Source organism: Mercenaria mercenaria, chromosome 16 (genome assembly GCF_021730395.1).
Source record: "Mercenaria mercenaria strain notata chromosome 16, MADL_Memer_1, whole genome shotgun sequence".
NCBI lineage: Eukaryota > Metazoa > Mollusca > Bivalvia > Venerida > Veneridae > Mercenaria > Mercenaria mercenaria.
In genome coordinates this window covers 40,365,808-40,381,048 of record NC_069376.1, presented here as the reverse complement: position 1 = coordinate 40,381,048, position 15,241 = coordinate 40,365,808, and the positions used below count along the sequence as shown (strand labels likewise).

Sequence of the window (15,241 nt, the reverse complement as noted above, 5' to 3'; positions counted from 1 at the left end):
CGGAGAGAACTCAAACAAATCTTGAAACTTGCCATTCTTACACATCACTCACTTTGCACTCATTCACTACAGAAAATTTATGAGTATTTTATGTTTAATATTCTATATCTAGCTGAAACACACTGATCTGATTGGTCAGAAGTGCTTCACAAACAGGTCTGAAAAAGAGATAATGACCTGACTGCACTACTGTTATTCTTACATGCCAACCTGATGCTGATGATGTATACAAATCTTTCAACTGGATTGAGAGCTCGTTGTTCTGATGAAGCAGTAATTTTTCTAAATCCAAAAAGGGGCCATAATTCCAAAAATAATTACCGGACACGCCAGTCCCAACAACATGCGTATATCTGCTTATGTCGATGATGTATCCCTAGTTCCATTTCAATTGGAGGGAAACTGTAGGATGAGTCGAGTACACAAGGAAGTACACAAGGAAGTTAAGACAGACAGACCAATGGACAGACAGTTCAAACATTATACGCCTCCAGGTCTCTGATACATAAGGAGTGTAATAAGCTGATATTTGTACAATTTCACAGAATCAAAAGCAAGTCATTTTTTTAAATATTAACAGCAGAATTTGACTTTTGTTAAATTCCGGGTTTTATAGTGTGTTAGTACTAACCAATGATCCTGTGTTTATGTCACTCTGAGATGATGAGTTCTTGTTCTTCTTTTTCTTTGATCTATTCCTTTCTAAAAGTTTCTTTCTCTGCGCAAATGGCATGGCACCCCTACATAGAAAACTTTCTGATAAGTTATTTTCTTCAGAATACAAATTTGGTTACAGGAATTTCATTTTAATCAAACATCAAAAACAGAATACAGTATGCATTATACACACTGAAAAGATCGTAAGCACAAACTTAGTCCCTGATTACTTGGATCTATTAATTCTCAAATTTATTAATAGACAGTTGATTTTTGTTCAGTTTTTAATCTACACAATTTTAAATTAAGGCCACTTTTCAACTTCCCATCTTCACAGATGGAGTGTTGGTTATTACTATAAATACATGAAACAAATGTTTATCCCATTTAGTATACTGTCAAATTTCAACAAATTATGACTTAAACAATTCGTACACAGCTTTGGCTAAACCTTTTTTCTCTCAAAAATCCATAACACATTGTTTTAGGTTTAACGCTGTTTTTTCAAAAGTATTTCAGCTATGTAACTGCTGGCAATTAACCTAACCAGTGTTCCTGGATTCTGTACCAGTACAAACCTGTTCTCCGCAAGTAACTGCCAACTCCCCCCACCCCCCACCTCCACCACATGAATTAAAGGTGGTCATAAAACATGGATAGTGTGAAAATAAACAGTGGTACAACATCCTCCCTGCTTTTTTACCAGCAGCTTATTCTTATTTTCACCCACTTTACCACTTTACAGTGTCATACACTCTATGCCAAACTTGGTGGAAATGAGCATGCTAAATAATTTCACCTAAACTGTGGGCAAATAGCTGTAACATACCACCAGTATAAAGCGCCACTCTCTAGTCGAGCGCAGGTATAGAGAGAACACGTATGAAGGCTGGCAATCTTGTCTGTTAGAAACTCCTGAAACGTCTGTGCACTGTGCTCCAACTTGGATGCTACCATGTTCAATGTGTCGTCAACCCACGTGGCCACCTTGTCTGATTCTGTGCTGACGGACGCACGAACACTACAGGCAGATATACCCTGGATTTTCTCATGCTGAAGACCGAGGGCAATTGTCTTAGGATGATGTATGTTTGGGTTCTGAAAGGTATTAAATGCTACTGTTAATCAAATTTGTCCTATTTTCTAACCAACAGATAGGCAACAAACTGCTGACACATTATCTTTTCTCACAGTTCAAAGTATATTTTGAAATCACTCAAACATGATATATCAATTTTCAATAAAAGTGGAACCCTTTGAAAAGACAGATGTTGTTGTATTTAGATTATACGTAAATTCATTACATTAAGAATATATTAAAAACCAACAAAAAATAAATAGAACATTGTTTAACTGTTCTACAGCCTCACCTCTGGATGTCTATATGGTTCAAAGTCATGCCATTTCCAACTGTATAGCTGACCATTGGTTCCAACGGCAACCAGCTCTGAATGCATGGCAGCAATATGTGAAAACCTTGGACAGTTTCCATCCTGGAACAATTAATGCAAGTTTTTTAGTAGCATGAATAAATCAGGTAATTTTTACTTCTTGTATTGCATATAAACCAAATTTTTAATTTCAATACAAGACAGTGGAAACTATGTAATAACTTCTGAAGAGTGAAGAGACTATCTATATCCCATAACAGACTGAACAAACTGAAATGCATTTTCAAGAAAAACTCAAAGACTGCTCTCTGGTTTATGAATCAATATTCCTATCTAAGAATGATACTGTGTGATTCACCCTCTATATTGGTACGAGGTATAACATGTCTTTTAGTCTCCAACCCTACAATATCCCTACAATATCAAAGTCAGCTACATAATTCATTTACCTTTTCCACCCAATACTGCAGGTCTTCACCAAGATGTACTGGACTGGCATTTGGATTGGCCAACTTCTTTGTGATATCGGCTGTAAATCCCTCCACTTTGTCCCGCTCCAGGGACTTCAATGCTTCATCTCGCAATGTTGTGTCTAATCTCCGCCTATCTCTGATTCTAAATATAGACTCGCGTTCCCTATCACGATCGGCATCTCTGTCTGTCCTTTCACCTGAAAAGTTTCAAAAACTGTGTTACAACATTGACAGCCAATATAAATTCTTCTCTATCAAATTCCATACAGCAATAGTTTCCAGTTCTGAAAAACACAACAAATCTTACACTTTTTTTAAATAACTTAAAAAAAAAAAAATTTACCTAATCTTGATCTTGCTCCAGAACCTCGACTTCTAATTGAGGAGTAGCCAAACATGTCCTCGCTAAACATGGCATCCCCATCAATAATGACGCTAGGGTGGTCTGGGTGCATGCCACTATCAAGAAGCGAGATTAGGTCATCAGGAACATATGAATCCTGACTGTCATCATCGTCACCTTCTCCTTCGTCATCACGACTTAATAAGTTATTGACGGCAAGGTTCACATCTAAATTCTGTAAAATACAGGTGTAATATTAATGATAATAGTAATTTCTTATTTCCAAACATGCTTGAAGAAATATAATTTTAGAGGTCATAAACTTCTTGTAAATAAGTAGTTGTCTTTTTGTATTGATACATGTATGAACAAATTACAAGACAAAATGTCAAATAGTTACTTCATTATTTCACTGTATCAATAATCTTTAAAAAAAAATCTTATCAATGCCCACTGAGTTCTTTGGAATAATTCATATAAAAATTTAAGTATTATTTGTAAGAAATGCTGAAAAACTAAAGAATAATCCATCTTCTATAGAAAATTAGAACGAAATTAAACATACTGTTCTCTGCAGCTCCCTGATGATGAGATTTCTTGACTTTCCTTGTAACACAACCTGGCACTGCAATCATACACAACCATATTGCATAGTGTTGTAACATATACATGGCAGAAAATATCGTCTTGACAGAACGTTAAAAGCAGATGATTTTTTTAAAAAAAAGATTTAAGCACACTACTTAGAAATTAGAAAAGTAATCATTTCAGAACAATAAATAAATGAAGAAATAGATGAATTAATAAAGGCAAATTTGTACATGTATTCAAACTTCAAGATTTGGGGGTGGGGGGGGCGGTGTTGTAACACACCAAAACACACATGCACAACTGGAATATGATGCTTGCATTAACAAGAACAATACTGGATTTAATACAGATTTTTTCTATCAAGTCTGTCTGACAAAAATCCTACCTTCAGATTTTACATCAGACAAACTTTGTAAAAGACTGTCCCCTCAATATGACTTTATTAATTTTTCTGAGATTAACAGATGTCTCTTCATGTCATGTTCAGAGAATTTTGTTAGTTTTTATCATTTTATGTATTTTAAATTGTCAAACATGTTCTACAACTTGTACTAATCATTTTCAGCACCTTATTCCTGATTGTATCCATCAGTGACAAGGTCAGTTTTTCTTTTTAATTCCTAGCACCATCCAAGGGAGCTGCTGCTACCACTTTTCGCGTCTTTAATACAATGCGGCTAGTGGCGGAATCCACAACCTCAAAACTCAAAGCAAATACTTTACCACTTAGCTACTGAGGTGTAATAATTGTAATAAGGACTTATTCTTAGTTCAATGCTGTTGAAATAGTGCTAAGAATGTTCAAATATACCTGGTTGATTAGTTCTTCTGGTACGACAGAAGCAGGAACCAGAGGTCGTGTCCCTACAATGACTCCTGATCTTCGCCCCCTGTTCACATGTACGGTTCTCTGCATGGTTCTGTACCCCTGTGTAGTGTTGTTGTTTCTTGTAGATGCTGTTGCTGTAGATCCAGAAACAACAGTGCTCCAACGCCTACACAGACAAAGAAATTAAAATGAAGGTGAAACTTTCATCTTTTCACATAAACTACGTTAGCTACTGAACTGTATATTTCCTTTTGTCAAAATTTTTAATACTGTTTTACCTGCACTATTTACTTTACATTTTAATCAATACAAAATGTACATCCTTATCAAAGTTGTGAAGACAGAAACATCAGAGTTGAAAAAAAAAACATGAAGACTGTTTCAAACATTATTATTTATTCAAAAACACTTGTCAGTTCCAAATTCCCTTTCATTTAATTTGTTTGATTTAATTTCTGACAAAATAATATTTAAAATTTTCGAATATTTTATTCATAACATTTTCATTAAGTAATAAACCAAGTTTTATATAAAGTGTTCTTTTCAAAGAGAAGTTTTAAAATATGTGTTAAACAGTAGTACAAATTACACTTGACATACTGCAATCATATATATGTATATACAAACAAACAGAAATAAATTCCTGGCTCACATGTTAAAATGAATTCTTTAAAAACTTACGCAGTAGGTTGTTCGGCAGTTCCACCCATGACATCAGAGACGAGTACAAGTGGACTGTCGACAACATGGGTTGTTGATCTCGAGCCTCCAGCTCGCTCTGTCTTCACTGCTTTAGTAGGTCTGCAGATAAAACATACAGAACATGTGTATCTTCTTCATTTTTGTTTGTTTGCTTATTAAAAATGGTTTAAATTGGCGAGCTGTGGTCTAGTGGTTTATAAGGTTTTACAGCCACTCAAGTTGTGGGTCATGGGTTCAAGCCTCGCTGGGGTCAGGACCACCTCTTCTCATAATCATGACACCAGTACTGGCTTTTTCTAGGAAGCAGTCTTGATAGGTTCAAATAAGCTTGACCCTTCCTTCACAATCAAGCTTAAATTTGTTTGTTACAAACTAAATATGGTTTAACACAGTCTTTTCAACAGTATATTTCAGTTAAGTTATGTAATGGTAGTTTGTTAAATTAACCAGTGTTCCCAATGTTTGTATCAGTACCGACCTATTCTATCATCTCTGCATGTTACTGACAACTTCAACACATAAATCAGATACATTCAAAGGAGCTTGATGAATGACTACAGGCACACTGTTGAATCATCACAGAGAACATATGCCATGAGAAAACGGAGAACAAACCTGTGACTAATTTCATAGTATTGCGCACACTCTTCAGAGATAATCAGACAGGCTTATTTATTTTCTCAAGATAAAACAAGAATGGGCTAAATATCTTTTCGTAATGCTACATACGTCAATGGGGTTCCTGTTGCATATAAATGTCCCACCTTACTTTTCCAACAAATCAAATTTTACAATATGTGTCAATCTGATCACATATGTTCACTATTTTTTCCGTACTTAAAACATTTAGCCTACTATCACTCTTTGCAAGTGAAGAAAAGTTTCTGTAGTGTTTGACTTATGAGCATAAGAATTGTCAATATTGATGTTTAACCTCTTCTGCTTGTTATTACTCTTTCCTGCCAGCTTAAAGATACATGTTGTGTAGTTAAAAACAAGAGGGCCATGAAGGCCCTGTATCGCTCACCTGACCTACTGACCTAAAGATCATCAAGATTAACATTCTGACCAAGTTTCATTAAGATATGGTCATAAATGTGGCCTCTAAAGTGTTAACTAGCTTTTCCTTTGATCTGACCTGGTGATCTAGTTTTTGACCCCACATGACCCACATTCGAACCTGACCTAAAGATCATCAAGATTAACATTCTGACTAACTTTCATTAATATACAGTCTTAAATGTGGCCTTTAGAGTGTTAAGAAGCTTTTCCTTCGAACTGACCAAGTGACCTACTTTTTGACCCCCCCCCCCCCCGGACCGAGATTTGAACTTGACCTATAGATCATTAAGATTAATACTCTGACTAAGTTTCAATAAGATATGGTCATAAATGTGGCCTCTAGAGTGTTAACTAGCTTTTCCATTGACTTGACCTAGTGACCTAGTTTTTGACTATACATGACCCAGATTCAAACTGGACATTGAGATCATCAAGACTAATATTCTGACCAAGTTTCTTGAAGGTACAGTCATAAATGTGGCCTCTACAGTGTTAACAAGCTTTTCCTTTGATTTGACCTGGTGACCTAGTTTTTGATCCCAGATAACCAATATCGAACTCCTCCAAGATTTTTTTGAAGGGTAACATTCTGACCAAGTTTCATTAAGATTGGGTCAAAATTGTGACCTCTAGAGTGTTAACAAGCTATTCCTTTGATTTAACCTGGTGACCTAGTTTTTGACCACAGATGACCCAATACAGAACTTGTCCAAGATTTTATTGAGGGTAACATTCTGATCAAGTTTCATTCAGATTGGGCCAAAATTGTGACCTCTAGAGTGTTAACAAGCTTTTCCTCCGATCTGACCTGGTGACCTAGTTTTTCACCCCAGATGACCCAATATCGATCTCATCCAAAATTTTATTGAGGGTAACATTCTGACCAAGTTTCATTAAGATTAGGCCAAAATTGTGACCTCTAGAGTGTTAACAGTCAAATTGTTGACGATGGACCCACGCCTGGTGCATAACGGACAAAGAGCGATCACAAAAGCTCACCTTGAGCACTTTTCAGGTGAGCTAAAAATTAGAAGTCCAGGTACTTACGGCTTTGTGTTTTCATTTTTGTTCAAATCAAGTCTCTCATTAAGAATGGAAAATGGCACCCTGCATACTCTACCATCCTGTAAATAACAAAACACAAGTATGATCATTAACTGTAATATAAGATTGTTTCATCAAAGTGGACCGAATGCAAATATTACTTAGAAGCCAGTTTCATCTACGACATATATGTCAAATTCCTTACTGCCATGTTAAATCAAACTTCAACATTTTTGTGTACTGAACTGTTAACATACTGTCACCTCAGTTCAAAAAGAGGATAATGCCATTGACTTATTCACTTTTTGCGATAAGGTGATGAAATTATTATATATACCTCAAGTAAGAAGGCAATGTACTGTGGGCCTATTACACACTGGTTTACAGTAATGTTTCTCAAAGAGGAGAGTGCTCCTGCAGCTGTGTATCCATGACGACTGATCTTTTCTGCAACTTCTCTTAATCTATAAAAGAAAATGTTTGATATAAAACTTCTTTTAATCAATTAAAAGGAAATTTCTTTCATTTGAACTGCTGCATCCCAGTGATTCCCACATCTATAATTATGTGATATTCCACATTGTCACGATTATGTAGCAGAGGCAGAAGTTATGTGACATTTGTTAAAAGTTTGAAATATCTTAAATTATGCATGGTTAAGAGAATAAAATGGCAATATCTCTTTAGCTGCACCCCAGTGGTGGTCTAATCTAGTTCTGGCTACCACAACTTCACTGGCGCCATTTTTTAATTCTGATGGTCATGCTGATTAAGTTATGGCGTAACATCTGTGCACTGACTCTTGTGAGAAACTGATGATCAGTGTCATGCGAAGTTTGTAGCACATTGTTAATTTTGAATATCATTCACTGTCAACATTTTTTATATCTAAATTTAACTGACTTATAAATGTGAGCATTATCAACAAAGTTCATAAAAACATACCTTAGAAAGTTTAAATTTACAATAATTTCAATAAATAATGATTCTATACTGCCTATTTGTTTTCAAGATGGTGTGTAGCTCGATCACGCTACAATTAACTGCAATGGTAGTCAAAATAATTTGACGTTCAGACTGTTTTATATTTGTGACCGTCAATCTATACGTCAAAACTTTGAAGGACGAAAATAATGGAGGATGAATCACAGGTCACAGTCATATAAAGTTATTGGTTTTATTGCTTGCGCATTATAACTGGCGTGTATACATGGTAAATGTTAATCGTGTAAAGCACATACATAGGTTTAAATCACCAGAAAATTCATAATTTTGGATATTATTTGATTATTTTTACATAAATCAATGAGGCATTTAATCCACTTTTGATACATGTAAGTTTTATTTGAATTTATGGCCAATTCGTGAAATAATCGGCATTTAAAACTACAGCATATAAAGCGTCAGCAGCGATGAAAATTTCATCGGAAATTGCTTCAACTATTTTGGTCTTTCGAGTGTTTGACGCGAGCGGTGATACTGCCCATATGAAAAAATTATCTCAGTATTTCCTAGGATTACTTCAAATTAGTTGGTCTACTGCAATGGTGGAAAAAATATTGTCGGCAACCGAACTCATTTGAAATAGTGCAACAAATTTTTGGCAGGATTTCTGGTTAGATCCTTCATTACAGGTTGTGTTAAATTCGTTTTAACTCCGGGATCAAAAATGGCAAATAACATCTCTGAAGATGAATTTTTTGGCAAGGTCTAATCTTGAATGTTTTAATAAATGTAAATTATAATTTGAACTTTCTGGTCGCTAAAAGTAAAAAAAAACTAACTTTCTGGCACAGATGAAATAAATATTATATCATATTTGTTTATTGTAAAAACAATATTCTTATGATAGACCTATAATTGTTTAGTTAAATTGGTTAAAACACGAGTAACAAATGTTTTTAAACGTTAAATCTACGTTAAAATAATTATAATACACGAGGTTCTCCGTTTATTTAAACGTCCAGATCAATAACAGATTTACCTATCATTTAGTTGTTCGTCAGTGCCTGGAAGCGGATGAACAACAAAATGTAGCGAGGTCATTGTTTATCGCTCACTTATTATCTGTTTATATGCTTTATTCGGGTCAATTTTCTTTATTTTTTATTCGCAACTTCCCGAGAAATTATTCATTAGCCTCCATTTTGTAATTCCAAAGACCCTTTTGTAACACGTCCTCTGATTGGTCTTTCGGAATACCACGTGCCTTAAGGTACTTTTGCACGTTAAAAAAAAAATCCCTTTTGATGTGGTAATATGCAAAGAGTTTAAATACTTCTTTGGGTTAGGTGAAGGTGTTGGGATTAATTAAATGGTAAATAAAGCAAAACTATGTTTTTTGTTTTAGTTTTTTTTTTGCCATGAAACTCGTGCCTACTGCAGTACATCATGTCAAAACTCGAGCAATATTGTTTTTAAAGATGCGAACTGCCATAATTTTTTTTCAAAAAGCAGAACTATCTCAAATGTCAAAAACTATAGTATAGACCTACATTATTAGACCCATCGCAAGCTAGCTAACTTACACTCTGAGAATCTGAGCTAGCTCAAAATTTGAAATGCCAACTTGAAATACCATCATCATCCAGAAGTAAGCCTGTAGAGCTGAGATGGTACTTAACAACAATGGTCAAACAAGCAGTGTCACCCAAATGCTTCAAGATCTCAACCGGCAATCCCTTGAACAACGCCGCATCAAAAATTCCCTTATTACATTTTTTAAAAATAAAGTAGATCTACAGTCATATTGTAGTTGACCATGATAACCTCTTGACCGTGGCACCCACAAGGAACCTGAACTACCAGACCCGACAATCTCATACCCAATAACATTCTAACGGAATGGTCTTCCCCTAAATATATATACAATCCAGTCCCAATTCGGTTCTATTCACTGAGAGGCTGGCAGTGGCAACTGTAACCTTCTAATCTATATCTATGTTTTTAATCTTAGTAATCACCGTGTCCAACGTATACGTCGCATTTACGGCGGGTACGCTAAATACACGGTACATTGTAGGTTGCATTACCGGCATTTCCTGTTGATTTTATCAACATCCTGTATGGTGAGGTAAGAAAAACTACATATTTTCACTAAGTTCAACATGTTTAAAGAAGCGATATATTCAGTACGAGCGACAGATCATTCACGCTTCCCACGGAAATGTGGTTTTGTTCAGTAATTCTCTAGTTTCTTCAAACATTTGAGTTAACTGACGTGTGGAGTCGGTTTCGAACTCGGACATTCACTTTCCAGTTCGCTCTCTGTCTCATGGCACAGACGTGGTTTTACGGCAGACATCAGGCACGTGTCCAGGTGGGGGCCAGGGGGCCCGGGCCCCCCCAGCTGGCTGGCTAGTTACGATTTTTATTACTATGGGCCCCTCAATTAACAAATTTATACACCAGCGCAACTGGCTTGATTTGACAGCAATACACAGGCTAAAGAGCCATAAAACCGTGTCCAGTAGTGGAAATTAGCCCCAGGCATGTCACAGGTAAAAGTTTATCTGTGCATGCTTGATCGGTACTTGATTGGGTAGTGAAGAACTAATTATGTTTTTTACTCTTTGGAAGTGTATAAAATGATCATTACATTGTTGGTTTTGTTAAGTAAATCATAAAATGAATCTGAAAATGAAACATTATGATGGTTGTATTTTGTTTTTACATTAAGGCACATTCCCCAAATTTATTAAATTGATAGATATTTATCCTATCTTTTTATTTACAACAATTATGAATTTGAAACTACTGTATCAATTTTACTCTTTTGGGTCCAATAACCTTACTTAAAAACTCTCATAGTTTTAAAAGTAGTTTCTCAGTAAAGCTTACAAAACGCATCTAAAACTCGTTACTTATGAGGGGTTTTATACATAAAAATATTATTTAATATGTGCTGTGATGTTATAGTTTGAACAGTCAAAGAAGTATAAAATACACATCTATTTATTTTTATAGATCTTTGGTACAGTTAAGAGTTCATTGTCATTTGAAATCTGTGATGTAAATAGTAATGGTCATAATACTTCGTTTGTTTTGTTGGAAATCTAAAAACATTTGGCCATTTTGCAAATAGGATACCCTTAATAATTAGACTAGCCACTAGACTGATAATTACGATATTTCTATGATTTTGTTTTCTTTTTTATGTTCATAGAGACAAAAGCCAGTCTATTCTAGAGATTTTCTAAGAGAACTGATGTTAAAATTGTAATAGTATATAGACTGGCTCAGTTCACTACATGAAATCATAAAAATGTGAAAAAAATCATCATAGTAAGTCTAGGAGCTAGTCTACTTAATAATCATCTTAAAACTTCAACATTTTTTTCAACTGGGTATCATACAGAAAAATAAGTCCATACACTGTGACTGTACAATCATACATACATTGAAAAGGCTTGATGAAATTATTAAAAAGTAGACTTTTCCTTAAATATATAATACATTCATGCATCCTTAAAGGTGTTTCAGGTAGCAGGAAAATGCATCTATTCATGTGCTATATTAAAAAAAGTTCACAATCGGGAGGGGATACCCCTCCCGAACTCACCCCAGGTTGGCCCCCCCAGCAAACAAATCCTGCACACGGGCCTGGACATTGCACTGCTTGAATTGTGTCCAATCTTAGTGGGGGTATTCGTTTGAGGATCAGGGTTGGTTAACAAAAAATAAGGTCCAATTGCGATAATAATTATGGGCAGTTGGAAGTATCTTGAATAAACTATCATTGAAATCTGAATCAGTCATGCGTCTCGTCAGACTCCCGACTCTTCACTGTATGAAGTTGAATATCCTTATTAAGGCCGAACATGTTGCAGGTCGGCACAATGACATTTGTGACGCATTATCTCGATTTCAGTCAGCCAGATTCAGAGAACTAGCCCCAGATGCAGACCGACAACCTCAACAGGTCCCGAAATTTCTGTGGAGTGTCCTCGATCTAGAGCTCGAACTTTAATTGTTACAGTCTGGAATAGCACCTAATACATCGGCTTCGTATTATATTTACGTATATATGCTATAATGATTATGAGGTAAAACTATTTTGGAGTTTGTCTTCTGTAGCATACTTCGGTTTATTTCGAGTAAGTGAATTAGTAGCCCCACCGAATTTACATTTACAGAGAGTTGTTCAAGTCTCAGACTTATCCATTATAGGTAACAAATATGCAGTTATCAAACTTCATTATTTCAAACTAAAAACTAGTCAGGCGGGAAATCAGGTCACAGTAAAAATTCCTAGAGATGAGGATACAATTTGTCCAGTCTGTGCATTATCTCAATATATAGCGAAAAGACCGAAAGTTCAAGGACCTTTATTCATCATAACGGTACACCTGTGACAAGATCTCAGTTCTCTGCGGTTTTAACCAAATGCTTAAATAACGCTCGAATATTCTATGACGCCAGTTATAAAACACATAGCTTTCGAACTGGTAGAGCCACATATTTAGCAACGCAAGGCCTGTCGTCAGAAACAAAAATGAAACTTGGTAGATGGTCGTCTGGTTGTTTCAAATTGTAAATCCGTGACTAATAGTTTTGTGACATTAGGCTTACACTTGGTGAGACCCAAGTCGTATGTCAATATTCAACATGTAAGTTAAAAAATTACTTACATTCTCGTATAGTTTTCATTTAGACATTTGGATCTTAGGAGACATGATCCCCTACTGGGCTGGAGTGCGGGCAAAAGAAAGCAACAAACAGAATCTGCTGCTTACAAGACTTGACCATTGATTGGCTGGGGGTACGAGGCTTGCATTGGCGAAATTTCAGGCATGAAATCGAAGCTAAGGTGCTCCGTCAGTAATATTTTGCATTTAGGCGGGAATGACTTAACTGACTCTACAGTTGTTCAGATTAGAGGACAATGGAAGCAGAGATAGCATATTTACGTGACGCCTTTCCTCAATCTGTACTTGTTTGGATAGACATTCTGCAGAGGTAAGTCTGGAGTGGGGCCTTAAAGGGGTATGACGTAACTGAACAAAAGCGCCTTCGTATAAACATGGCAGGTCGCAAGTTAGTTCGTTCAGGTGGCAGATACAATATCATAAAGCCTGATATTGATGTCGAAACCGCATTTTTTCGGTCAGATGGGGTTCATCTGAATGATGTTGGGCTAGAGTTTTACTTAGATTATATAAGAGATTCAATATTAAAGAACAGCTCTGAAAATCAGTAGAATTTTGGCGGATAAATGTAAACTTTATTGTGGCGGTATTGTGTCTGTGTGTTTGCTTTCAAGATGTGTACTTTGGGGTGTCATACGTTTAACACTAACTGTAAGAGAGTAGAAGGTATTGCCCTAGTACTTGGCATTGCTTATGTAGCATTGCTTTGCCTTGCTTTCAGTGGTGTCACTTTGCCTTGCCTTGCCTTGCCTTACATTGACTCGTGTTGCGATTTCGCTCATCATACGGTGAAACCTGAAATGGATAGAATATGTAACTCTACGTTCAATTGACATTGTTGCGTATTTGCATTTGAATGATATCCGTTGCAAAAGTACAAATTAAGTGTCTTGCTTTACCATGCGTGCTGTTATATTGCATTGCCTCGCTCTACATTACCTCGGGTTGTGCATTTGACCCACATTCCGGTGAGACCCGGGCTGGATTGGATTCACGATTCGAAGTTCGATGGATTGTGTGGTTGCGTTGTTGCGGTTAGTGATGTTGGCAAGCCTTGGGTTTGTGCGTCTGTTCTGCTCTCGGTCGACGGAAATTTTATTGCACTTCGACTCTATACGGTGAGACCCTTGTTGAGTCATGAGCGGCCGATCAACTCCCAATATTATTAATATACATACTTTAATAATCTAAGTTGACTACATTATTATTATATGTAGGCTGAGCTTTTATTATAAGTATCAGTACATATCGATGTTAATAAAAGAGTATTGTACGAGATAGTTGGTCTTTATTTTGAGTAATGAAATAATATAACGATCGTTTTCAGCCCAAAAGTTGTAAGTGCCCGCACTTTGGTTGCTTCGGTAGTTCTGAAATGATAATTGTCACAGCTAATATCGTTTTTGGAAATTGTTAGATACTTAACAAATGAATAAATAAATTGAATGCACGGTCGTAATTACTTACCTAGATATGAATAACAGGGTTTTCTTCTAAAGCTTCTTCTTTATGTCTTTTTTTCCCCTTTAAAATACTTTAGAGTTCTGTGTGTATGAAATATCACTCACTGTTGCGCGAAGGATAGAAAACAGACATGTTTGTTTCGTTGAACTATACATTATCAGAAAACACCAAGAACTGCATATCATGGGAACAGTTGAATTGAATTGATAAAACCTTAAAACACATCTAAATAACTATATAAATATCAAACGGAAACTAGCCAGGTTTAACCCTTAACCTGCTAAATTTCTATAATGAACTTGTCCATCTTCCGACTGGACAGTACCATTAACTGTTAAATGGAGTGCTTACTAAAAAGATACTAACTGAATGGCAAACAGTGCAGATCATGATCAGACTGCACGGATGTGCAGACTGATCATGATCTATACTGGTCGCAAAGGCAAAAACAGTCGTGTCCAGCATGATAAAAGTTGATAATACACGAAGGTCCCAGGTAAATACATTGAGCATCATTGAAGGAACGGTTTGACGTGCATCTGGCTAGAGTCACTGATAATAAGCCAGTCAGCTTGATTGGACACAAATCACCGCCAGCGAAAGTAACTTGTCAACCGCCTAGCCACACGGGCCAATATATTTTATATCGCATTAACTAGCCGAAAGGGAACACTATAGGTTTTGAAGCCTATATTAATGTAGCCTACTAGAGAAAATTATAACTTGTACCTGAAAAAAAAAACTAAAAAAAAAAAAACTTAATATGAGCTCATGTTTCGTTAAGTATATTGCCCATTTTAAACTTCTGAATTTTCATTCTATTCGATATTCTGAAACTTTTGTTTTCTTGTTGTTAGAACAATAGCGTAACAACTCAAATTACACATTATACGATTCATTTAATGCTCTAGTGAAAGTTAACCAAACTACATACTTCATTGATATTTTAGAAGAGCATATATAAAATAATGTGTGTTTCTCACAACCAAAATAACTCTATAAACTTATTTATGCCAGGCCGTAGAAAATTTCGAAAG

The 15,241-nt window shown here is 35.8% G+C and overlaps 1 protein-coding gene across 1 annotated transcript in view; it reads right to left on the bottom strand.

The window, feature by feature from the left end:
* LOC123539959 (E3 ubiquitin-protein ligase UBR5-like) overlaps positions 1-9,254 on the bottom strand; it is a 243,411-nt gene extending 234,157 nt beyond the window's left edge. The window contains exons 1-11 of the mRNA XM_053526796.1: positions 9,077-9,254; positions 7,430-7,556; positions 7,096-7,172; positions 4,966-5,085; positions 4,267-4,450; positions 3,430-3,489; positions 2,865-3,099; positions 2,498-2,718; positions 2,028-2,150; positions 1,487-1,755; positions 632-740 (exon numbers count right to left, since the gene is read on the bottom strand). Of these exons, the coding sequence (XP_053382771.1) occupies positions 632-740; positions 1,487-1,755; positions 2,028-2,150; positions 2,498-2,718; positions 2,865-3,099; positions 3,430-3,489; positions 4,267-4,450; positions 4,966-5,085; positions 7,096-7,172; positions 7,430-7,556; positions 9,077-9,138 (1,587 nt within the window). The 5' untranslated portion in view covers positions 9,139-9,254. The remainder of the gene's footprint in view (positions 1-631; positions 741-1,486; positions 1,756-2,027; positions 2,151-2,497; positions 2,719-2,864; positions 3,100-3,429; positions 3,490-4,266; positions 4,451-4,965; positions 5,086-7,095; positions 7,173-7,429; positions 7,557-9,076) is intronic.
* Between the last annotated feature and the right edge of the window lie 5,987 nt (positions 9,255-15,241).